This window comes from Pyxicephalus adspersus, chromosome 3 (genome assembly GCF_032062135.1).
Source record: "Pyxicephalus adspersus chromosome 3, UCB_Pads_2.0, whole genome shotgun sequence".
NCBI classification, from domain to species: domain Eukaryota; kingdom Metazoa; phylum Chordata; class Amphibia; order Anura; family Pyxicephalidae; genus Pyxicephalus; species Pyxicephalus adspersus.
The window spans coordinates 135,475,169-135,502,987 of record NC_092860.1 but is presented as its reverse complement, the minus strand read 5'-3'; the positions used below and the strand labels follow the sequence as shown (position 1 = coordinate 135,502,987).

The 27,819-nt window shown below is 37.1% G+C and overlaps 1 protein-coding gene across 1 annotated transcript in view; it reads right to left on the bottom strand.

Annotated features, from left to right (window-relative positions):
* Window positions 1-276: 276 nt before the first annotated feature.
* Window positions 277-27,819, bottom strand: part of SLC2A9 (solute carrier family 2 member 9) — a 163,392-nt gene continuing 135,849 nt past the window's right edge. The window contains 2 exon segments of the mRNA XM_072406441.1: window positions 277-2,547; window positions 14,766-14,893. Of these exon segments, the coding sequence (XP_072262542.1) occupies window positions 2,269-2,547; window positions 14,766-14,893 (407 nt within the window). The 3' untranslated portion in view covers window positions 277-2,268.

Here is a 27,819-nt window from a genome sequence, read left to right as displayed (position 1 = left end):
TCTAAGCCCAGTCACAGAATCCCTCATGTATAATCCCTCAATAAATGAATTGGTTACTCTGCACTGAATTAGAACTTTGCTTCCTGGATTAAAAACTCTGCAAAATGCAAAGCTGTGTAAATGAGCAGCGGGTCCACAAAGATTCTAAGAATCGATGATATGAAATCCACCTGCCAAAAGGGCAAGTAAAAAAATAGTTTATGAAAATTATAGATATGTTAGATAATTGGAATAGGCACGGTGGTAAAAACATCTTTTGTCATTCAAACCAAACAATGATGATAAAAAAGAGAAGTCATGGATATTTATTAAATAAGGCAAATGGCAATATTCACAGTACAGCATCCCATAAACAACAGTTAGTTATTATTCATCAATGAATCTTCACCATTGTTTATCAAATTGTGGTCCACTGAACACTTTTTGACTTTCGAATCTCTACACATTGCTCTTTGGTCTTTTTCTATCTTCTAGTTATTATTAGCATTGGGTAGAAGGACCATTTATAGCTATTGTTTCCCTTAAGTAGTGCAATTGCAAATACACAATATTATAGATGATTTCTGAGGGCAAGAAGTTAAGATAGATAGAGGTGGTGATTTTATTTAATGAGGCAGGAAATGTTGGGAACTCTTAAGAGCTTTACAGTAATGAAAGGCGAATTTAGACTGAGATGTATTAGGTATTGGCATTGACTAATTTTGAGAAAAAATGATGCTTTCACTGTGCTATGTATAGGATTAAATGGACTCCAGTATCATATATTACTGTCTATGGACTTGACTTGGCTGGGTTGTTGTTTTGTCTTGTCACCCCCTAACCTGCTTTATTCTGGCAACATGCCAACTCCAAGTTAATAAAGTTTCTTTTATATATATATATATATATATATATATATATATATATATATATATATATATATATATATATATTTCAAATATATTTCAAATTCAGAAACCTGCTGGCTCCTAATAACCTTACATATCTTTGGTTGGTTTCTTCACACTTGGGAGACTCCATTATCTTGTTGTGTTATCTACAATATTAATAAATAAATTTAAAATCCAACAAGCAGCTAGGGAAGCCCCCAATTTTGATTGCAGGTTGTTTACCTGACTTTATGAGTGCAGAGACCCAGAGAAACATAAACTGGTAGAAACTGCATCCACTAAAAACTAAAATTTAAGTTTCGGGTAAAGGGGCCCTATAACGTTTTTATGTAAATAGTGATTTTCTGGTTATGCTTGTAAAGTGTTTCCTAAAGATCTGGAATGCTAAATTTGAATTTGTGTTTATTGATCCCCTGAATTTCTATGTTTTTTTTTTTAATGCATTATGTTTTCTTGATTTTCAACTGCTTTTATTCCCGTATATAATTTATTGAATAACCAGGTTAAGTGTGTAGTAAGTACATAAAATCTGCACGTAAATGCATTATAAACCACAAAGCAACAAATATTCATGGCTGCACATGACTCATTTCTGAGTGCGACAGCAAAATAAAGAAGCTCTAAACATATTTCACTACCTACTGTGTAGGAATTTGTGCTTCTGAATAACAAGGAGATGCAGGTTCCTTAATGACTAAGCATAAACTACCTGCCCCTCGCCATAATAAACATATTCTGGGCTGGGTAAGACATAGTTACTGCTATTAAAGAAGAACTTTGGTCCTGTTAACATTTGTATTTCAACGGAGTGAAGCTTGTAATAGAATGGAGTGAATGGGAGTGCAGTTAAGATAAGTATTTTCTGCTCAGGGGAAGCAGTCATGTTAATGTGAATTATATATATTACCTTTAGAACTGAACTTTTCTAATTCAAAAGTCATTGGGCCTGATTTATTAAAGCTCTCCAAGACTGGAGAAGATAGACTTGGATCATTGGAGAACCTAAATGATCCAGCAAACCTGGAATGAATGTCTTAAAAATAATTTGCTCTTATTTGGCAAATGTTTTCTGCCTATATTTACTGTTTGTATTTACCAATAAACCTTGCTTGGCTTTGGAATTTGTATTGTTCTAGTTCAAAATGAGTTGGACTTTAACTGACGCTGTAACTTTACCCTGCAAGGGTAAGGTATAGGGGCATTTTAAGAAAGTTTTGGCACAGGCTACAAGAAATTATGATATATAATTCATAATGACTTTGTAGGAAATATGAGAAAACGACAGTCAAGAGCTGCCACAACACTGTTACTAATGAGTGGGCAGCCGGTGATGGGAGTTGTAATCCAGGATAGACAGCCTTCATGTCACAAATATACTTTACACCTTGCATATATGATCCATCTCTATACTGTTATGATCAGCATTATCTGTGTGAGCTTTACTGTTTTCAGTTTGTGCATCATGTTTCGACTTCTTTGACCCTGAGTATTCTTCTGATTCTTTCACTGCTGAGGAAGTTTTATTTATTTTGGAAAAAGCTTGGTCAATTTCATTAAATGTTTTGTTTTTCGTTTCAGGCAAAATGAAATACAAGTAGAAGGCACCGGCCAAACAGATCGCAGCAAACACCAGGAAACAGTAATTGTTCAAGCCGTCCTGTGGGGACACAAAATACAAGAGACAGTAGATAAGGTGAAAAATTCTAGATCATGTTTTCTGGCTGTGCTATATTGTGCACACACATACAACACGTGCAAAATTCAAGTAAAAACAGAAGCATGAGTAGACCCTTTAAATATGCAATCTTTAATATTTAAAGCAGTAAACAAACTACCCCTGCACCTCTCTCTTCTTGAGGATTAATCACTTTAATGTCCAATGTGCTTCTTACTGAATTCTACTGAATCCAATAGACCAAAGGCAGTGTATTTTTTAAAATGCCTGTTTCAAGTGGATAACATACATAACACAAAACCTCCAATGACCTACTAATGACTTCCCCAATCATAACCACATCACACGCATGGCTCCAAGACTTTTCTAGAGCTGTCTCCACTCTCTGGAATGGTCTTCCTCATCCAATTGGCTTCCTTCTTTTTGTTCCTTTAAAAAAAGCATGCAAAACCCATCTTTTCAAACTTGCCAACTCATCTTGTTCTGTCTCTCAAAATCCTCATTACTTACATAATTTTTCAGATACACTCTCCTGTCCTCGCTCCCTTGCAGTTGCTGCCATATTCACCTTGTTTTTCTTCAGGTTCCCAGGCAGGTAAGTATGTATTATTGTAGAAGGGAAATTACCTGTCCCTTCTGCAATAAATAACCTGTCTGGCCTTTAAAGCCTTCATTACACACACCCTCACAAGAAAGTGATAAAAGAAAAAAATCTTCAATTGATGGAGCCACATTTTCCAAAGGAGGGAGCCTCAATAAAAAAATAAAAATAATGATACCAAAGAGAATATATATATATATATATTACATTAAGACTAACCCCATGTTTTTGCCACCAATGTCACCCTCTCTCCTTCTATTCCAAAAATTTTAAACAAAATATTATACAATAATAGTATTAAATTGAAAAACAATTTGTCCCCGTCACCTGTCCGCTAACAATTTTACTATTATAAAATGAATTTGGCAAAGAGAATGGCAAACAATGGATTAAATAATCACAGAGGTTATTAGCACAGTGTCTTGAGACAATAATTAACATGACAGCGCCTGGAGGAATCTTTAAAACAATTCTATGAAATACATAAATATCAAATAAACTGCTCTTGCATACAGGGTCACAAGTGGCACTAGGAGGTTATGGAAGGACATAAATGCTTATTGCCAACGGCTCAAAGTGTTCTCTGTGAACAATGACAAATCCTACAAGTATTTGGTTTATAAACAATGGATTGTTTTTAGTGGAAGCCCTTTTTATTATCACAGAACAAATATATACCGTATAAAGTTTTTTCATACTATGGACTAAAAATGTGTGCAGAAACACAAAGTAGTCAATCACATTAAATACTGTAATGATTTAGTCAGAAAAGGCAATTTTGTTTGCATTGTTTTACTGTGGGTTTCTAACGCACAATTACCTTTTGCTTTTGCTCCCTTGTGGTCTATTAGAGTTTGTTCACACGAATAGGTTGCACCCATTTTGGAACTGTCCTGCAACCTCCTATGTAAACAAGCCCTAAAGAAGACCTAAACTAAAATTTTGACCCTACATTAAAGGGTAGGCAACCCTTTTATATAAGGTTAAAATTACCTGTTTTTTTTCAGGGGGGGGGTCATTTCTGATGTGGCAATTAAGACAGAATGAGAGCGCAGAGCCTCCTGGGATATATACATCATGTATCCCAGGAGGCTTCTGTTCCTTCTTCGATCTCGGGCATGCATAGAAGGAGCTTTTTGTTCAATGGGGGAAAAGAATGCATGTGCAGTGAGATCGGAACTCTTTTTTTCCCCATCTACATCAGGCAGAAGGCAGAAGAAGGGCAAGGAAGATGGAGGTGCCTGGTGCGCCAAAACGAAGGAGGATTCAAGGACAACGCAAGACCCAATCCAGGAAACCTCTAGAGGGGATGGCGGAAAGTAAAGGTGAGTTTTTTTAGTTTACTTCTGCTTTAAATATTCTTTTCAATTTGTATAAAAAATTCCTGTTGATTTAGGCAGAATGTTGTGGACTGATTATTTCCTTTGTTCCCTGTCTATGCTGTATGTTCTTGGACAATCAACAACTATCTCAATATTTTATAACACCATGGTAGTTGGTTTAAGGTTCTCAACGCTCTTTTGAACCTCTTAAATGTCAACATTACAGAAGTCTATTTGAAAGTTCTCTCAATAACATGCCAGTTTGCTACATAAGTTACCCCTGAAGCCTCAATAAATTGTTGAATTGTGCTATTAGGTATTCTATACTTTTCCATTTATTGTTTCTTGCTTGTATTTTGCTTCTTTGTCTTCAGGACTTTTTACAGAAGAGTGTAGGAAAATGGTTAGAAACCACTTGGCACATACCACCAAAGGTCCATTTCCAGTTCTGTTCTACAAGGATTATAGAAGATCATCAATGTGATGGAATGTGCTAATCATGAGACCAACAGTCATACTTAAATAGGGAAGCCAACACAATATACTGCTATCTGGACGATGGAGGGGCTAAGGAAAGAACAAACACAATTGCTTTTGTGCTTCCTACATTCATTTCCCAATGTACTTCCTACATTTCTTTTTCCTGCAGAAAGTAAGCTGGTAACTCTGTTCATATAGTTACCATTAAAAAGTCCTATAGAAAATAATAACACATTCTGGAGACAATGGACTTAAACAATGATGGGTTAATCTATAAACAATATCTTTTAAGGTACAAGAATAAAAGATGTGTTGGAAATACAATATCTGCAGCTTCCAAAGGCCTGGAGTTAAGTTAAATTAGTTCAGTGGCACTCCAACTTTTCCAGGTACTTTGAAAACATGTACATAGTTTTATTATTTTTCATTTGAAATGTTGGTTGTGGAATGTTTTGGGTACCAGTTCCAGGAACAACTGATAGACAAACAGTTTATTTGACTACTGGCAAGTAACCTGTTTGATTCTATGGGAAGTGGAAGATGAGCAGCTAAAACTACAACAGATACCACTAGAATTTGATTACAATGGCATAGCTACAGACCTATGGGCCCTGATGTGGAATTTGTACCTGGCCTTCTTCCATGGTGACCTTGCACTGCTGCTGATGGTCTTCTAACCACAGAACTAAAGCCTTCTGTGCTAATTTTTAACAATGTTTAACCCCACTATTTAGGACAAGCTTTTCACATCAGGATCTTGCTGTCACATTAACATTTTGCCTTTCACATAAAAGAGTTCTTCTTCACATGTGCACCCCCACCTGTCCCATTGACTTCGATCTACCCTTTAGATCAGACCTCCTTTTTTACACCAAAGTCTGATGCTTCAAATGAGTCCACATCATCATTATTAATAATAATAATAATAATAATAATAATAATAATAATAATAATAATAATCTGCTGCTACATTTCATTCCCAAACACATCAATTGGCCCTATCACTATGGAAGAAAGGAGAAGGTGAGCATAAGGACTTGGAAAGTGCTAAAATATTGCCTAGCAGAAAAGCCTTGTGTTCCATTATAACTGAAGGTTCTTTTGTTACTAGCAGCATATCTTAAGAGTTTCTTTGCAGATAAAACTTTTTATTCAAATGTTTTTCACATTTCACAATCTAGCCTGATTACAAATGCATGGTATATATGTTTCAAGGTCAGAACAAATCTGCAAATCTGAATCAAGAGTGCTTCATCTCAAAATAGACTACTAGTGAATGGTGTTCCCTAAACCAGATAAAACTTTCTTTTTCTGAAAATCAGGCAACATAAATTAATCTCTTTTGCTCAAAGGAACTTGTATGTTTAGAAAATATTAAATATTAGAAAATATAAATAAAAGGATGCTTTTGCAAAATTAGTTTCTGCTGGATTTAAACTGATTTAGACTATCAGGTGAAATAAAAAATGTGTTTGGAATATTTGAACGCTGCATATATGCCCTGTCCAAGGACAAATGACATTACAGAGAAAGTGGCAATGGTACAATGAAGGTTACATAGTTAGATTGAAAAAAGACATCCGTCCATCAAGTTAAACCTCTAGCAAAATAAACATATCCCAGATAAAAACGCTATGGACTTAGAGGATCCAGAGGAAGGCAAAAAAACCTGGTACAATTTGCCACAACAGAGGAAACAACTTCTTCCTGATCCGGTGAGGCAATCTAATGTTCCCTGGATAAACAGTCTCTGTTTTGTTACTTTAAAGAGTTAATTCCCAGTCATATTCTGTGCTTCTAAAAATCATTTAGCTTTTTCTTAAAGCAATCTATAGAACTGGCTGAAACTACTTCCTAAGCAAGCCGATTCCACATTTTCACAGACCTTACTGAGAAGAATCTCTTGCTTATCCGGGGATTGAATTTCTTTTCCTGCAGATGCAAGGAGTGTCCTCTTGTTTTTTGTAATTATCTTAAAATGAATAATTAGGAAGCAAGTTCTCCATATGGACCTTTTTATATATTTGTATAAGGTGACATTGTACACCCTATAAAAGGTATATAGGGTGACATCATGTACCCTTTCATATGAATAGCTCCATTCTACAAATGGGCCAGTCCAAGCCTATATGAGTTCCAGGACTGATGCTAGGTTTGTGGAAGGGCTGGGGAACCACTGCACCCCATGATTCATAAGAACTAAGCAATGAAGACTGGAGGTTGTGGCCCTACTGAAAGAACAACTTAAAAGGATATAGGTAAAAAGAACCTCAGCCTACTTGTTGCAGATATACCACAGACTCCAAACTCCAGATATACCACCAGTTCAAACCTAATATTTCAAGGCATTTATTAAAAATGAAGCACCATACATGCAAGTTGGGTTGTTGTTTATTTGATGCCTTTTTATTTTATTGATAAGCTCAACAAAAATGAGAATTTGACATTTCAGGCAGTGTAGGATCTTACCATCTTCCAGGTCCCCCACTGCATCTTGTTTCAGTTGAAGTGCTTGAGCTACTAGCTGATGACATGAATGAATGAATCAAAGGGGTTTGAGCCTGTGAACCTGACAGCGCTAGATAAAGACTGTCAGGGCCCAGAATGGAAAAAAAAACATTAAATGATTCATGCTATCAGCGAGCGGCTCCTGCTTTCAGCTTCTGTACTATTATCAATGTCCACCATTGCATGAAGTCTTTCCAGAGCTATATGCAAGCTAAGAAAATCATATATGTAATAGTGACCATGGTTCCCTGCAAAGCTGCCCACTGATAATGGTAGGGTAGAAGATGACAGCAGAAGCCGCTTGCTATAAATTTTGCAGAGCTTTTAAATAAAAAAAGTACCAAATAAATTGAGAGTTATCAACGTAAAAATAAGAACATAATGGATTTTTGTCAGGATTACTAGGAATTTTTCTGTACTTGCTGTCTTTTTAACGAGACAAAACTTGGGGAAATGCACAAATATTGCAGAGATGCACTGATTTATTCTTTCTAGATATACACTTTAAGCCTCACTTAAAAAACCTTGTTTGACAGTTAAATGGAAACAGTAGGAGGCTATCTTTAAAGAAGTTGTGGTTTTATATACAGCCTTTACCTTGAATCCTACAGCTTTTAAAGGAACTGAAGAATGTCAAAGCTAACACAAATATTTGTAGATATTACATAGGAGGTCGTTCCCTTATAGGACCCTTTAGAGTGTATATATACGTGTGTGTTTTTTAGATTTGTATAGTGTGAAGAATTGTGTCAGGCTCATACTGCTGCATCATAATTTGGATCTCATAGAAATAGCTGGAAAAGCATGACATGATTATTTCAATAGAATGCACATCAAGGCAGCCAATTAGCTGTTTCTATGGAAAACTTTTTGGTACATAAAGTATAAAATGTCTTTACTTATAGCCATCTAATTGATGAATACATGCTGTTCAGAGTTCTGACTTGTCATAATTTAATGTACATATGCACCATTAGTGCATGATGAGAAATCCCATGACAAATAATAAAGAAAAACTTTGGTAACTTTGCATACCCCGCAGCCTTTTAAATAAGTGTAGTTTTTACCCACACTCAGACATAGAACTATACAGACTGGGTATTTTTTAATAGAAATGTGTGTCAGGGACCGTCAACACTGATGCTTAAAGTAAAGTTAACAAAGGAACAGCCGATAATATACTCAAATCCTATAATTATAACAAATGCTGACCAACGCCCTTCCTGCGAAGGTGCATATTATAAAACCAATAGCAATAAAACCATAACATATTATGTATTATGGTAAGTATAGAAATTCTCAAACACAAATAAAACTTATTTTTAAGAGGAAATAATGAATGGTGATAGTTACAACATAAATCCCATTTGAAAGAATATATTTTGAAATGTTTGTCACATTTAAACCGCATATAGCAGCTGCCCAGTGTGCTGTGTAGGTGGAACTAATAATGTTTGTCTACATTCTGGGGTGTTAATCATACATAAAATCCATCTAGGTTTTCAACACACAATTTGGGTCATTAAATTTGATATGAAAAACTCTAATTAAAAAGGTGTTGTATAAATGTCATGATAGTCATTTTATAGCTGAACTTTAGAAAAATGGCTAAATGCATCGGAAAAATACATAAAAGGCCTAAAACATGATTTTTACTTCCGATCCCATTTATGATGTGTTTTTCTAAGATCTGCTCTGAAGAACATTCATTTGTAGGCAACAGTTCTGAGTTTTTCAATTAGATGTTAACAGATTGGTCATGTTGCTAAATACAAAAAAGTCACATCAGGCCTGATTTTTCAAAGCTCTCCAACCCTGCAGAAGATATACTATCATGGAAAAACATGGGTGATCCAGAAAACTTGGAATAGATCAGATCCAGAATTGAAAACATTTGCTAACTAATAGTAAATGATGTTTAAGAAATCCAGTACAGGTTTGCTGGATCATCCAGGTTTCATGACTTCCATGAAAGTCAATCTTCTATGGTTTTGGTGAGCTTTAATAAATCAGGTTCACTGTGTCTATAAATGGTCAAGCAAATCTAATCAGAAGTTGTCATGTGTCTTTTGGTTCACAACATACTTACTCTATGATTGGATAGGTAAAATATTGTATATATGTGTTATGATTTTGATATCCGATTAGCCAATTAGGCTGGTTGAGCACAAAATTGGCATCATATCTGCTTAGGTGTATTAGGCCCAAAGGAGCTGCTCTACTGACCAAATTGTAATGCTGTCCGCTCAGTCCAATAATTTCTACATACTTGCTATACAATATAGTCTTTCCCGCAGTTAAAGAGAAAGTAAACTGAAAAACACTGAAAACAAAAAAAAAAAAAACAATGCACTTACCTTCAATCCCGCAGCGCAGTCAATGGGTCTGAAAGTTGTCCTCTATCCGGTCCCGCGACCTCCCGGTATCCACCCCGAGCCGGCGCACAGGGCGCCACCATCTTCTTCCGGGTTCTTCTTCCTATGTCACTCCACCCAGGTGAAAGATTGGGTGACGTAGGTTGGAAAAAAAACTTGACAATCTCACTGCGAATGCGTGAGATCGAGAAATTTTTCTCTTTTCACATAAAGGCTCCTTTTGCGCATGCTCGAGATGTCTGGGGAGACATTAAAGAAGCACCCAAGAGTCTCCTGGGATGCGTGACGTAGGTATCTCGGGAGGCCTTGCGCTCCCATTCATTTTCAAGTGCCTAGGCAAATGAGAATTAGGGGGCATTGCTGCACCCATTATATTATTAAAAGAAAGGTGTTGCACTTAAAAAAACAAACAGAATTTTTACCTTACATAAAAGGGTTGTCTACCCTTTTATGTAAAGTGAAATTTCTGAGTTTAGGTAACTTTACTGGTCCTTGTGCTGCTTCTCTATTGAGTAGAGTACATGTGAGTTCAGAGGTTGCTTTTAACTTGCCTTGCTTTGTGCTGCATTTCTTTAGACGCAGCATGTTCCATTAAGATGCATTTAAACTGAAGGTAGAAGCCAGTTTTTCCTTGTCTATTGCCGTGTTTGCTATAAGGATGCACACATTTGCCTTAATAGTTATTCAGAATTAAATGTATTTGAATGGCAAACACAGCATTTACAAAAAGCACACTCATGTACACTTACTTTAAACAGGTCATCTCCCTCTTCTGCACTGGCAGCGGTTAATGTGGAAATGTAAAGCTGAGCTTTTTGTTAAGCAAAATGTAGAAAGTTTTTATAATTAATTTATAGAAATTGGTCTCCGGGATGTAATTGGCGGCTTCGGGGTCTTCAGAAAAAACTCCTATCATCAGGAAAGAGGTCACACAGACATTTATAGCTCAAGAAAATTATAGCTGCCTGTGGCTTTTCCCTTAAATTAAGAAATAAAAGGCAAGATTCATCCTGCTACCATAGTGTAAAATAAATGTGCCTGACAACACATGATATACACTAATATGCTGGTGGAATTAGTTTTTATGATGGAGTGCGACTCCAAAGGAGATGTTGTTCTAGACACAGTGACCCTGATTAAATAAAGGTCTCCAAGGCTGGAGAGGATACACTTTTATTAGTGAAGCTGGGTGATCAAGCAAACCTGGAATTCATTTCCTAAAAGTCATTTGCTGTTTGTTAGCAAATGTTTTCCTGAACCAGATTCTTTCCAGGTTTGCTGGATCACCCAGCTTCTGTAATGAAAGTGTATCCTCTCTAGTCTTGGAAAGCTTTAAAAATGTAAGCCCAATACTCTCCAAAGTGCTAGATGGGGACAATACGGAGACTGCTGTTGCTGGCCTCTTCTTTTAAAATGCTAGTTTGACTTATGAGTTAACTTTTTACTTTCTAATCTGCATGCCTATTCTGGGTAAATGAGTTAGGAAATACAGAATTAGTCAGACTTCCAGTATTCTTGGAAGGAGGTCAGCTATGAAAGCCCCCTATATATTACTCTTTACATTCTTGCCCTCCAGTGATGATCACATAATGAAAAGACCTGAAGATTAGAGTTCAGCTAAACAGATCCTCCCCTACAGACAATATTAGCATATCACCGGCATAAAAGCTGCCCCACCACAACGTCAATATGATAAAAGCTGTGGATATCTCACAACATAACCTGTGAACTAAGCAGTTTTGAACAAAAAAATGAATAAAATGGAAATATAGAGAAATATGAGGGCTACCACTGCTAATTACTACCCGATCAAAGGGAACTGAGAAGGAGCCTGCAGCCGTATGACAGCCGTATGAGTATTGAAGCTACTTTAGGATTAGGGGCCCCAAAGCTGCCATTTTTAAAAGGAAAAATGAGCAACTGCATGGTACATTTCTCCCTCTATACCAGTAGTTAGCAGATTTTTGTAAATGAGAATAAGTGTTAGCAAGGCTTAAAGTGAACCTGCTCTTGGATCATACACATGAAAGTATTTATATATACTGAACATGCATCACTTACAGTTCTCATCTCTGTATTAGTATGCATTGTGGAAAATTACTTCTTATAGTTTTTATATGAGAGCAGAGCTTGGCAACCTGTCATTAGTTTGATGTAAGCACTCTACAGAATGTTTCTAAGCTTTTAGAAACCATCTAAAACCAGGTGTTAGTCATTGTTGTGATAGTTTACAATAAAAAAAACCCATTAAAAGTATCTAGAGGGTGAGTGAGGACTCATTGCAAAGCTTTTGTACTGATTAGTAAGGATATGTGAATGAATTATTGTCCACATGTGCACCATAAGGATTTTTTTAGTGCAGTGTGCCTCATGCATGCATAATTGGAGGACCACAGTGTAGCTAGTAGAAAGATGTTTTGCAGCTTATCCACTCCACTTCTGCTGGTCACATGAGTGTCAGTTACAAACCTCAGCTTTTTTATCCTCACAGATACCACTGTGATCTTAATCCAATCGCTATGGAATGTGTCAAGGGGATATTGATTATCTATAAAAAGGATGGCAGGTGTTGGGTCATAGAAGCACCCTGTTTTTGAAACATAATCCTTTATCTAATTGTCAAGATGTCTGCAAAGGTCTTAAACCCTTGATTTAGATTTTACATGGCTGAAGGTTTTGTTGTCAAATTGTGAGGGTAGAGATATGAAAAGGGATTTATGTGTGGGTGATAGATGATTTTTAAGGCCCCCCCCATCCTTGTTGAAGTGTGGTTATTCCAGTATGGCATAGATGGACTTTTTTATACTACCTTTGAAATAGTTCTTCCCTGTGTCCAAAATATGAAACTTAAAATCCTTGGAAGAATGTTCATTTTTCCTAGAATAACCTTTCCACTTTACCTGTATTAAAGAAATGTAACTGGCACTCTGTTTGGGATGTTCCACTACGCAGATATACTTACTGCAGCAAAGAAAAATAAGTCCAACGTAAAGTTTATACGAAGTTAAAGTTCTATCTGCAGCATAGCCCAGTCCTTAGACTTGTATGTCAGATGCAAACATACAAATCATTTGGATATATACAGTATATATATGAAATCCTTTTTTTAAAAACAGGACTACAAAATATATTGCAATTATTCTAGTATACTGCATTCAAAATTATTTCCAGTTTTTTTTCTTGAGATATCCGAACACCCGTACAGTCAAAAGGTTGAGGTCAGTGTATCTATTTTGTTGATAATTAATGTATGCAGAGGGGTAGATTTCTCTACTAAGGATGTTTATCAGCAGACAGCTTTCACAACAGTGTTAAATACTTTCTAGCTACTATTGACCTAGCAGGAAGTTTGACTCGGAACAGGACAAAAACATACCATTTGTGAATAAATATATCTGATGATTTATTCATAGTCATTTAGTATTTTCATTAGTTAGGAATTCTAAATCATTTTGGCCAGAAGGCAGTGTTGTAAAAGGAAATATGTATTGAACCTAATGGTGCTAAACTAATGTCGGTATTGTTGAAGTGACCCTGACATTAATACCCAAACATACTGTGAAATGAGAAGAGAACGGCAGGACAAGGCACCCTGCCTATTCTTGCAGCAGTAGGAAAGATCAGGCAAATACTGGTCAGTCTTCTGCTCTGCAGCCTGTGGCATCCCCGGCTTCCCTTTGGATCTGAATGGTCCCTGTGCATTCCTTGCTCTGAGACTGTGCAGCTGAAGGGGGTTATGCCGAGATTAATGAGCCGAGTAGTTCCTGATTTCAGTTCTGCGCTGCCATTGACTGCTGGGGCTGTATAGCCGCTCTGCTCTCACTGCTAGGTGCCTGTTGTAGTGTTTAGCTGGGCCAATCTGTGCTGGGGTAAGTTTCGAGTTATTTACTGTTCCTGATCTATCGTTTGGTTGCAGCCTGGACCGACCTTTTGCCTGTGACCTCGACTCTTGTGCCTACTCCCTCTGTACCTTGTCTGGTGGACCCATTACCCATTTACATTATTAAATCTCCACTAAGTGATCACATTTTTCTTAGTTAGCCACACATTTCACTGTAAAAGGCCTGTAGTGTTGCTGTCCTGTGTCGATACTATCAACATTTCTTCTTAATATGGAAACTATTATACTCTACCTTCCATACAACTTGCACCAGAAAGTCTATAACCATCATACGATATTGAACAAACTACAGGTTCACATTCAAAAATCCGGCAACCTCCGGACAAGAGGAGTGCCGGATTTTTGAAAATTCTGAATATTTTACGGTTATATATGTTATATATATTTAACAGAAAATGACTACCTGTAGAGTCCTTTAAATTGATGCTGAATCCATAATAGGGCTATATAGCAGCAAATAAATAGGAAGGAATGAGCAGAAAAGCATGTGCAAGCAAGATCCAACAGGAACTGGATTATCAATGGCTGGATTTTTGAATGTCAACCTTTATATATGACCATCCAGATATTCTGTAGCACATATCACAACTACCCCTGAAGAAGCCTGTAATGGTGAAATGTGTTGGGAACTACGAGGACTGTGAATACTTATTGGACATTTAATCAGCAGTTTGCCGCTGAAGTTTACAGTGAAGTAGGATTTCTTTGTATAGTGGCAAGTTTGCCAAAACATTTATTTTAATACTGTTATTTTATTGTTACTATTGTAGTCAAATCATTCCTCAAAAACAGTAAACTATATTTGCATGCCAGAAAAGCCCCTCTATTGACACCTACCAAACAGAAAGATTTTCAGTTGTGATGTGTGGAACTAAGGTATCACAGAGTCATGAATTTGTCTACATGTACAAAAATTATAAAGTGACTATTACATAAAATGGTATGCCAATGCAAACATTCAGCCATGCATTTGTGTCTTTCTCACTCAGTAATAACCGATGTATATTATTTACCCGAATTAAAGGAAAAAGAAGTCCAACAGCAAAATTGCACAGCCAGTTGACTGTGCCAGCGATCATAAAAGCTGCAGGACGTTGTGATTGCTGAAAAAACTCGCCAACAAGGACAAACGGAATCCCACCTTAAATAGAAAAAAAATATGAATAAGGTTTTAGAACAATACAAAACGAAAAGCACTGTAAACAGATAACAGCTTCTGGTACAGACAAGTACAATATATGGAACCAAGTTTTTGAACACCTGAGCTTCTTGGACATTTTTATTTCTGGGAAGGATTTCCAAAAGATGGTGTATTGTGTATGTGGTAATTTGTACCCCTTTAGCCAAAAGGGCATGTATAAGATCAGGAACAGATGATGGGGTCTAATACGCCTAAGGTTGTTTAGTAAGGTTGAGGTCAGGGTTTTGGGCAGACCAGTTGTACTTCCACACTAAACTTGGCAAACTGTGTCTTTATGGACCTGACTGTATGCAAAGGGCTAAGTCATGTCTAATCTAAAAATAATCTTTCCGAAAGTGCTTCCACAGGGTAGGAAGCACACAATTTTCTAAAATGTCTTTGCATGTTGTAACATTAACAGTACCTTCCAAATTGGAAGGATTTCCACATATTGTTGGCAATATATACAGCACAAAAAGATATTTTTCAGTCGGCTCTAAGTTTATCTGAATTCTAAAACACAGATGGGCTCCAAAAAATTTACAAAAACTGAGAGAGTTTAAGCTTCTGCTGCATGTAAAGTGGCCCTACTAATAATAGAAACCTTGCAGTAGCATCACTTTATAGTCATTTGCATAGAAAGTACAGCAAAAGTTTGCCATGTGGAGTACATCCGCTTATATTCAATTTCCGTAAGTATAAAGGCAAATTGACAAATATACTATGGAGCTTCCAGAACTCTGACTTTGGTCCATACGCATTGTTTTGGGGAATAATGGGCATATAAATGCAGGAACAAAGGGCAATAGAAACACATGTTCTCCAGTCTTGAGGTTAAGGCTATAATTGGATACAGCTGTTTTGTTTATCAGAACTCACCCTGCTCTCCTTGTCCTAAATAAGTAACTGACAAGTTCTTTCTGACCTTTCACTACTACAGTGCAGTATGGCATTTAATTAAATTGTTGGACAGTCAATTATATTACTGACTGCAGGATGAGGGCGATGGTGGCATGGACAGAGGAAATGTTAGGTTTCTTCCTATTATAAGGAATGACAAGCATCTTTGTCTATACTTATTTTTATTTTAGTATCTTGCAAAATATAAATTTTTAACACTTATTCTCATTTTCTGTAACTGAATACTGTTCATTGTAAATTAGAAAAATCAGATATTAGTGTCTGATCTGCTTTAGGACTTTTGGGAGTCAGCGGTCAGAATGACCAAGCTATGTACACGAGTCAGATAACAGTCGCCCAAGATGAACAGTCCTGCCAGGGAAAAATGATAAATGTCTAATCATGAATGTGTATTTTTTTTTTTTCAATTTAAATGTTTATTAAAGGTTTTTACTTTTTTAAACAGTACAAAATATAGGGTGGGTTATAGGACTTCATCCAACCACATTGGAAATAGTAGACCATATGCGCCATTGATTATAAAACTTTTTAGAAGTTGAATTACTATATGCAAAGGCTTTTTCATGACAGTACTGTTGATTGACTATCTCTATCACTTCTAAAACTGAAAGGGTAATGTTTTGGTTCCATTTACTCACTATTGTTATTGTTATAGGAATGTGTATTTCTATGGAGGAAAGCACAGTAGGGTGCCACTCACTTGTCCTCCCCCCTACAATCATCATTGAAAATGATGTGTGTGCAGTGCACAAACAATTACAAACGATTGTTTCCAGCGACAATCATCCTAAATGTTGGAACTTTATAATAATAGTACCCAAGGGATAGCTGCAGAGGGTATTTTTTATTGAATAATTTTATTCTGTTTTTTTCTATGTTCTTTAGGAGTTGGAAGTGGCTACATAAAATTAGGAAACTATATCTGGTTTTTCTGCTGCTCATCCCTGATCCAGGATGGCTTTCTAAACACAGAAAATCATAAAAAGGTCAAACAAAATGTCATTGGACTTCACCTGTAGCCACAATGCAGGAACTCTTTGACTGCAGAATTCTACAAATGACTGAATAAGAATTATTAAAACACGAAGGTCATTTATTCAGCTCATGGATATAACACTCTCCTTTAGCTGTCACTGGCAAGAGGAGGTTCTCTTATAAACACACCAGAGCTGTATACAGCCACTGAAGTTGGACACCATTTTAATATACTTAGAGCAAGAGAAATATACTTACAGCACCTAACCCATTTTAAACACTGTCTAGAGGTAAATAGGCAACTCATGCCAGATAACATTTATAATAAATGTACCTGTGGGAATTCTTTTATTATATAACGCATAGCAGGAACCTGAAGAATGAGCCCATTGTGTGCCCAAATATTGGAGAGGTAAATCTCAGAACAGTCTTGGTGACCACTGTCACAAGGACAAAAAGGAAGGGAAATCCAAAATTTGAACCTAAACAGCATTAGAAGGAAAAATGACACGTATATGGATGGCAACAGAGATAGCACTTTACTTTGGATAGGCCTCTTATGTCCCGTGCATTTAAAATGCAAACTTCCAGTGTTATGAAGCACCATCATTTCTCTCACAATCTGTAAACCTGGGATTTCTAGACCTTGTAACTAAAACAGGGTTAAAATGTCTTGATAAGACAAAGACTAATGTTATCAGTCCTTGGGGGATCTATAGTAGGAGGACAAATGCTTTACAAGCTTCAGAGGAAAACGCCTATACAGTATGCCAACCATGACTTTCACTCAAAGAGCAAAAATCTATAACATCAATTTTGACATTTCAAACAAAATTATTTACAGGGCTATCTTATAAACCACATATGCTTTGGAGTGGTAGCAGGATAACAAAATAGAACATTATAAGGTTAAGGAATGTGATTTCTTTGACTTTGCCGAAGTTAAATATCTGGGTGTTTGTATAGTTTACTACATCCTATGGCTTCAGAGCTTTCCTGTAGTTTGTGGCCGACCTAGAATACTTGGCAAGCAGGGCTGATCCTTTTTTAGCAAATGCCCTATACAAACGGGTGTCTTGACAAAACATTGGCAGACAATTGTAATATTGACAACTTTAATAAGTCATTATATGAAGGCAACAAACAGTCCATTGATAAAATATGCAACAATTGAAATTATATTACAAAATGCAGACAAAAGAATATCCAGTTGTAATAACATGGGAGTAGCAAACAACCATTTATACCAATATATTGTCAATGCTCCCAGGACAAATTCAGTTACTCCCAAGTGCAAATTTCTCCCTATTCCCCACCAAACCAAAATCTCATCCTCATTGCCATGACTCATCAGAGTCAGAAGAAGCCAAAAAGTCTGGCAGAGGTGTAATACCACTATATACTGCAGGACAATGTGCAACACAAGATCCCTGTTTTGCAGGGATCCTGAATAGCAGTATCGTGCAAAGTCAGGTGGTGGGCACAGTTCAAGTGAACCCCTGACTGTCTTTATCTGGGACAGACTTTCTCATCCACCTCCATTTAGACTACTTTTGTACTAAATTTTAAAAAATTTAAAAAGCAATTCAATGCCCTGCAACATAATTTAGAGCAGTGGTCGCCAACACTTTCAGACCTACGGACCACTAAACTTACAGGCTCCAGACCGCACACGTGCGGGGAGAAGTGTGTCACTCAAAGGGGAAGAAACTTCTTCCATAGTGACGTCATGATGCCAGAACCTGCCCACTCTCTGGTCTGAGCCTGCAATGGGAGAGTGGGCGGGTTGTGTCTCTCGAGCCTGCGATCTTTACAGGAGAGGAGACATGGCTTGCAGCTCTGGCTTGTGCGCCCCCCCAAGCGGGGTCCTTCTCCTGACCCCACTGGGGGGTGCACTGGGCAAAGCTGTAGTCCACCAAACATTTCTTGGGACCACCAGTGGTCCACAGACCACCGGTTGGCCACCGCTGTTTTAGAGTACTCCAACCATCTACATAGTACATCATTAAAACGTTATTAAACATAAGGGAAACATATAAGCTCCATTTAGATAAAATGTGTTGAGGCAATCAAGATAGAAAATAGGATATCATTATAGTAAGCAACGAATAAGTGAATAATCTCCTCATAAGGAGATCTTGGGGTTTTGCTTGTCTTGGAGCATGTGGGGGCTCCAGGTATGCAGATGAGCTTTATTGCAGAAAGGGACAAGTGATGTCCCTTCTGCAATGGGCATTCTTACCTGCATGATTACTCACCGTAGCTCTAATAATTACTAAGCTGGATGTCCTGCAATTCTGGATTTCTCTGACTGAATGAACTCCTGCATAGCTGCATGGAAATAATGCCAAACTGGCCAATCAAGAGGGCTTAAGCTCACAACAAGGAAGAGAAGAAGGAAGAAGATGGCAAAGCCCTGTGATGGAATGGAGATAGGTGAGTATTTTTTAGTTTTGTCTTTTTAGTCTTTACCCCTATAAAACAGCATTGTTACATGTAAAAAAGCCACCCGTTACACCCCGAGTTTCCATGCTAAGCATTGTGACATCACAAGTCTTCCCAAATCTCATTAGAAGATGCTCCTGCAATGTGTTGCACTGCATTTGCACAGATCTGTCATTTTAAACCCATTAAATTGTCTCCATGACATCCAGAAACTAAATATGGAATCTCAACATCCCGATAAAAATAGTTCATATAGTCATAGTTTCCATACAGTGTCCCCTATTGCAATTACTATAGGAAAGCCAATCGCGTGTTTCCACCTAGGACTTTCCACCTAGGACTTTCCACCGTGCTCAATAAAAGCTTTAAAAGCACTTGAAGGTAAATATAAGCTGATTTTATATTTAATTTCAAATATTTTCTTGTCACATGTATCATTTAAAAATCTTCTTGTTGTAATGTAAGTAATGTTTTTAAGACCTAGCACCAGCCAACATTAGGAATTTATACCTTTCTGATATAAATTATTAAAACTCTGACAGTACTAAGTAATATAATGCATTAGCTAATAATAATCATGATAGTTCTTATTAGTGTTGGTTTATATGGCACCCTTATTTTCCCATTGCACTGTGCAATAAGCTGTAGAGTAGACAATACATAGAATATTAACAAAATGTAGGAACAACAGGTAAGATAAACAGCTAACCTTGTAAATTGTGCACAGAGGTGGAAGACGAATAAAGATCAAAGCTTCTAAAGTTTCAAAGCAAAAAAATGAGAGGACACAGCTCAATATTGTATCTCCCTTATGTGATAAAACAAACTTACATGTATGCTTACAGTCTCCTGCTGAATGTACGCAGTGCTGTATATTCATACCTGCGTTTATGGTTCCAGCATATGAGTGCTGGAAATGGACGAACTACATACACATGCATGAGAGGTAAGTCATTTTGGCCTGGCCAATCAAAATAGCCAACAAACCCAGAAAAAGACCTGGTGAAGATGTTGGCACTGTTATTGAAATGAGAGGTGAGTTTAGCTTCATTTTAATATAAACAAAAGATGTACACAAAGTAAGGGGGATACCCGAAGTTCACTACTGGGCATAGCATGTAGATAATTGCACAGGAAACAAAAAGAAAGAGACTTGCTCTTTAGAGCATAAAATCTGAATTAGTAAAGCATAGAAAACAAGATAAGTGAGTTGGTAAACTGTGTGTGAGATGGAATCAGGTGACCTAGGAAATTATAATCCACTGGGTTAACATTCCTCATTCACATTAGAAGTCAAAGTGGGTCCAGCTCGAATCTTAATTCTAAAAAAATCAAACTCAATAAACACTGATTCTACAATGTTTTTGCCACTTATCATATTCTGCATTTGAACATACTGCACCAAAATACTCAGCACTGCCTGGTAGCACGTTACTGTAATTTGTGGGAAAATGTGCAATTTACCATGCATTACTATAGAACAGCACTATGACTAGCCCCTCAGAGTTATCAACGATGCTGTAGCATTAAGCACATTTTACAATATTTTTTGTTTATGTCTTGCCAGGTTATTTCTTGCAATAAATAGCTTTTAGTAACATTTAAGTGGCAGAACACAGTAGTGATGTTAAAGTTGTCAGGAAAAGACATAAAGCACAGTGGGGGAATATGGCAGATTGACACTTTTGGAATTGAAAATTTCTCTTTAGACTTCAGTAGATGATTTGTCTGGAACAAGTTTGTTGGCGCACACAGCAGGTCAGATAATTATTCTTTTCTTTTTGTTTTTCAAACACAGTTTTCTGGTCAATTTCATTTTTTTTGGGACAGGGTAGCTTTAAGGATGATAATAGGCAGATCATAATGTGTGTGGCCTGATTAAGGTGTGAATGCATTAAAAAGCCTTGCAATGTACTAAAAGCAACTGCAGTTTACATACATATAAATTATCAAATCAGAAATCGCTACACATCATTGTCCAATAGTAACACTTGACCCATCAAAAAATATATAGTTCCTATTTAATGACAGCTTGAAAACCAATCATAAAAATGGTGCTTAGTCCTTCTAATTTAGTAATTTGGTTTAGCCCCATTTCCTAAACAACAAATTTCAAAATACTTTATTGAATTGGGACCGTTTTAAAACCTGACTCCTACTATAATTTTTAAAAATAACAGCAGGTAATAAAAGACACCGCTCTCTCCTGCTCGTCTTCATTCCACCCACTTCCAGCAAGCTCATTACATCATGGAACCACCCTTGGCTTTACAGTATTGTGGTACAAGATGTAAACTGTGTGTTACAGCTTTTCTTGTTGAATTCCTTAGAAAATACTAAAGCCATGAACCTAAGGAAAAAATTTCTCCAGGGTGAGCTGTCACTGTCAAATTATTTAACTTTCCAGGATTTGACACAAACTAAATGATCAATTTTGGCTGGACCGACTGATTTCCTAAACTTAAAATTGCAGTAAGATCCAGGGAATGCATATTGAAAAAGACCATGAGAAATATCTTCAGTTCAGATAAGCTATATTTACATTTGATGACAATTTGATAGCTCATTTGATGTGCAGCCCACTTAGGTTGGCACATTCATGCGTGTCAACACAAGAAGGTTTGGTTGTGCGGGACAGGACCATAAAGGAGCATCAACCCACCAGCAAGACTGGTATCTGCTCTGTTCAAGGAGGAAAAGGAGGAGCACTGCCAGAGATCTACAAGATGACCTTCAGCAGGCTACTCCTGCATTTGTGTGTTTCTTCATGAAGGTGATATGCGACTATTAGCCTGGCACTGTGATGCTCAAATGGCATTTGCCAGAGAACACCAGGATTGGCAGGTTCACCATTGGTGCCCCATTCTCTTCACAGATTAAAGCAGGTTTGTGACAGATATGAAGGAGTCTGGAGATGTCATGGTGACTGGTATGCAATATCATCCTGCATTATTGGTTTGGCAGTGGATCACTGATGGACTGGATGCCCTACACATGCTAGCTAATGGTACATTGAAAATTGTTAGACACTGGGATGAAATCTTCAGACCCATTGTCAGACCTTACACTGGTGGGGCTTGAGTTCCTCCTGGGACAGGACAATGCCCCGCCTTGTGTAGTCAAAGTGAGTAAGCAGTTTCTGGATAAAAAAGGCATTGGCACCATTGACTGGTCCGCATGTATTGGTGCATGTGATCCTGCCAAATAGTGCCAATGACTGTCCAGGAGCTCACTATTGCCCTGATTCGAGTCTGGGTCTAGATCTCTCAGAGAAGTGCATACAGGTATCCGGGGGCCATACTCTCTACTGAGCCACATATGAGTTGATGTGATGAAATGTATGCTCATCAAGTTTAATTATTCAGTGATTTCAGTTTTTTACTTTGCTTTCCAGTGTGATTTTGTAACCTTCAGTGGGTTAATGATTTTGTTTTTTGTTGACATTCTAATGTCATTTTTCCTCAATAAATTACACAATGTATTTTCAACCTAAATTATTCAGGTATCTGATGGGATTTTAGCAATCCCTTAATATATATATATATATATATATATATATATATATATTGTTTTGGTGTAATGGTTTCAATAGTATTTTGAGTGACATTTGTGTGCTCATTTGGTTCATTTACACCGGCATGATTCACCCGCCTAAAGCCTTTAATAAACATAATAACAATAATTATACTTTACTAGCATGGATCAAAGGAACTAAATCATGATAACTAAATTGATTCATTCAGGGTGCAAGTATTAATAAGAAATGCTCTCATTTTGATGAAAAGTTGAAGTCATTGCTGTATTGGATTTCTGTAACTGCTCTCTTGTTGATGGGCTCTTCATGATAATGAAGAAAGTCTAAAAATTCTACTTAACATATGAGCTGAAATCATCAGAATCATTGTAAGCATAACTATTAGGTTCACATTAAGTAGGTATTGGAAAAAGTGCATGACTATGTTCTTTAAAAAATATTTTGTTGGTTTATTGTTTTATACTCATTGGGCTTTGATTTTTTAAAGCTCTCCAAGCCTCGAGAGCATACACTTTCATCAGTGAAGCTGGGTTATCCAGAAAACCTGGAATGGATCTGGTCCAGGATTGATTTTTTTTTCTAACAAATAGCGAATGGTTTTAAGAAATCCATTCCAGGTTTCCTGGATCACCTTCACTGATGAAAGTGTATCCTCTCCAGCCTTGGAGAGCTCTATTAAAGACCATTATGGAGATGTTTAGAGAACAACTGTGTCATTAAAAAGAAAAAGAAAGAACTGACATCTCTCTGCTATGGTCTGATAACATCAGATGAACTAGATTTTCTTTTAGCCCAAAAAGCTTTTAAAGCTGCATTTTTTATCAGGACATGAGATCACTGCACTCTTGGAAGGCAGAATATTCACTGCCAGCTCCAAGGTGGACTTCCTCAATAATTTTGATCCTTTGGATGGTTATGTATTGTGCACACACAGGAGGTAAATTCATTCAGACAGCCACCAGTAGTCTTAGCTCTATTTTTGCATATGGCATGTCTTTTTTTGCCAATTAGTATTACCTCCTGGTGACTTTTTGTTTTTAGAGTTTAGATATGCTTTCAAGGCATCTGTCTATTTCAAATATTGTTAATGTAGTATTATAGTGTGCATTGATGAAAAATTGCATCCATAAATGCATAGATTTTCTTTTATCGTTACAAATAGGTTAAAAATTAAATTAAAATGTTTAGCAGTGGCACATTGACTTTTTTAAAATAGGAAAATGTTATTCATGATTTACAGGAAGCCATCATGTGCTGAAAACGTACAAACCAGCCACCCAACATCCATTTAACGAATATTGTCTAAACATACCCGTTTGCTAGTATTTACCATGGGGAGAAAACAGTTGCTGAGAGAGGAGAACAAATGGAATAATGTGTAATAAAAGATCAGCAGAATGTGAATTACTTTTCAAGTGATGGGAAAGATTTGCTGGTGATTGCTGTTGCGACATTGGTTTCCATACCAACGAATTTCAACTTTGTTTTTGTTGAAAGTGGAGACCTGCATATGTACTGATTTACTTTAATACATAGGAACATAATGTAACAGAAACAAGCAAGCCATCCGTCCATTTCAGCTTCATTATTTTTGTTAGTTTCCTTTTCCTGAGGCATATTCTAGCTATCCAGGTTCAGCAATTGGAGTCATAGACCTGGAACGGGCATGCAAATAAGGACTTCTGACTGGTATTTATATGCATACAGGTTCCAGGTCAATTTATTATTATTACACAGTATTTATATAGCGCCATCCTTTTACGCAGGGCTGTACAAAGTCCATAGTCATGTCGCTGGCTGTCCCTCAAAGAAGCTCACAATCTAATGTTCCTACATCAGTCATATGTCTGTAATACAGTCCAAGGTCATTTTTGGGGTAGCCAAATAACCTAACTGCATGTTTTTGGGACGTGGGAGAAAATTGGAGTACCCAGAGGAAACCCAAACAAACACAGGGAGAACCTGCAAACTTCATGCAGATAGTGTCCTGACCGAAATTGGAACCTGGGACCTAGCACTGCAAAGACCAGAGCACTTACCTCTGAACAACCCTTGCTGCCCAGGTCAATGACTCCTAAAGGCCACTGAGGCAGGAACAAGTGTACTTGTGTGGTTCCTGGCAGTTTGCACCTTGCTAGCTGCCCGGTAGCCGGCACCATAACATTCGTTCTTAAATAAGTAGTATTTTCAGATCTGACAGAAGCCAGTCGTTCCCTCATTCTCTCTTGGGTTGTTGTGGGTAAATGCTGCATGTTATGTCTTCCTTGAGTTCAGTGGTGCGAAGAAGAGGTAATCGTAACACAACTTCACTACCAGTGTGAACTTAGAAACCTTCTGCCATTTTTAAATGTTGGGGAAGGAAGGAGTGAAGGGAAATACTACAGGGGGTTTATTGTGAGACAATTCCTCTGAACATGTTAGAGCTGCAGACATTAAATTCAAATCTTTTGGATGTCTACAATATCTGCATATTGAAATAAATGGTCTGTGACTGTGACTCTTCAATTATCTTGAAACCTAAAATTACTGTATATGAGTTTCTTGAGCTTTTTAACATGGGGAGTTCTCTTGAAATAACTTTTAGGTCCTAAGGAACCCCTGCTATATTACTATAGCCACAACTCACAGTATATTTGTATGTTGGTCAGTAGAAAGGAAGAATGTCTCTTTCAATTCTGGCCAGTGGGAAGAATGTCAACCTTACTGATATTCAACAAATCGGAGAGTCAAAAATTATTCATTGTCCAGGGAACCCCTAGCAATCACTGGATGAACCCTGGTTGGGACACAATGGTAAAACCTATTTCATTCCTTTGTTTCCTTGTTTGTTTACATACTGCTTCGTAAATGGTTGGATTAATTATAAAGATTTGTAGCAAACAGAATTATTCGGAGGGAGAGAATATATAAAGTCTTTAAAATATATTTGCTATTTTTTTTTTATTTTGTTTTTGTGGATTCTCTTTGAAGAAGACAACCTAATTACAATCTGTTACCTAACAAGCATTCTAGTCAGAATCCCACTCATTTCTACTTGTCACTGTGATGGTGTAACCTTTGGTACCCTCTGATTAACTCATCTTACACCCCTCCATGTCACAGGAAATTAGAGTTTGTAGCACGTGCCTAGTTCTTTTCAGTAATAAATCTTTACTTGAAAAACTACAGTCCTAAGATGGACACAAATGATTCAAATATCTACCCAAAATACAGGACTGGTAATCAATTTTCCTTAAATGTGTGGCTGAAATTTGCTCATGTAAAGAAGCTGAATTAAAAGAATTAAGAGAGTTGCTTTCTTTGTACTATTGGGCAAATGTTTAATAACTTTCTGTTTAAGAGACTCAACAGAAAGTTAGACTCTATCTCTAAAGTGGAGGGAATTACTCTTTGGCTGTTCTTGCAACAGCAGATATCTCCATTGAAAGATAATTTATTCCTACTTGTTCTGAAGAAAGTGTTGGATTTCTTTCTTGATGACAATTATTATTATTACACAGTATTTATATAGCACCATCATATTACACAGTGCTGTACAAAGTCCATAGTTGTGTCACTAACTGTCCCTCAAAGGAGCTCACAATCTAATGTCCCTACTATAGTCATATGTGATTAATGTAGTCTCAATTGTTAGGGAGAAGCCAATTAACCTCACTGCATGTTTTCGGGATATGGGAGGAAACCCATGCAGATATAGGGAGAACCTGCAAACTCCATGCAGATAATGTCCTGGCTGGGGATTAAACCTGGGACCTAGCGCTGCAAAGGCTAGAGTGCTAACCCCTGAGCCACCATGCTGCCCCAAAATCATCAGTACATATAGAGGGGGAAATACCTCCAATGAGGGATGCAGTCAGTAATAAACACAAGAAGTGAAGGGTCCAACCCTTCTCCAATTCTATGCAAAATTGTCTAGAAATACACATTAGCAAAATGATTATATATCAGTTGAACTTTTCTACTTAAATAGCATTGTATGAAATGTCTGAAAGACCTAAAATTATTGAAGAAGATATTTATTTTGTCATCTTCATCAGTGGCATCTGTGTTTATTCCACAGGCCTTGCTTTCTCCAATAATGATGCTGTCATCTTGGCCCTCGTCGGCCATGCAGGCAAAAATGGAAGCCTGTAAACTACACCTCACAGGTTTGTGTATGTGAACATTGGATGGCAAAAATCAGAAGATGATACTCTGTCCTGTAATGTCAGGTTAATTTAAAGGTGAAATGGCTAAGAGGTTTCATTATATTGTGGAAAAAAATAAATACAACTAATACAGCAACTAATAGAGTAGAGATTAATTTGAAGAATTGATTGTCTATACATTTCCAGTTTATCTTTATCTTCCCAAGTGTACAATGTGTATTATTGCTGGGATATATCCTCACTATAGGTGGTAGTCCAGAATACTCAAGTTTAATGTTCTTGGAGCCTTGTCAGAAAGTATATTCACTCTTGAAGTACCAACAGACATGAGCTGAATTATGATTTAGGGCAGAAACACACTTTGGTAATGTAGTGTATTGCAATAATAATAATAAAGTGTCGATACACGCAACAATGCATTAAACATGCACAGTGTGTTACAGACCTCTCACCTTCCCAACACATTTTCATACAATTCACAGTTTGCTTTGGTAAAACTAAAATTCTCAAGTAACATACTTGCCCATGCAAGTGAATCTTCATTGCTCTTATATAGTCCACCACCCGGCTGCCAAATGATCAGCCCTGTGCTGCCATCTTGCTTGAGGTCACTTCCAGGCAGCGTCCAAGTTCACATGACCAGGGTAGGGGAGGGGTTGGCAGGGCAATAAATATCAATGAGCACTCAACTGTAACAAAGGTATGGTCAACAGATAATTCTATGGGGAGATTTAGGTTGGTGCAATAATGCGGGACGTACCATAGCCAATCAGATGAAAATTGTAAAAGAAATTCAAATGGATACACAGGGTGGATATGGCAGAAAGAATGCGAGACATAATGCATCTGCAAGATTGTGTATC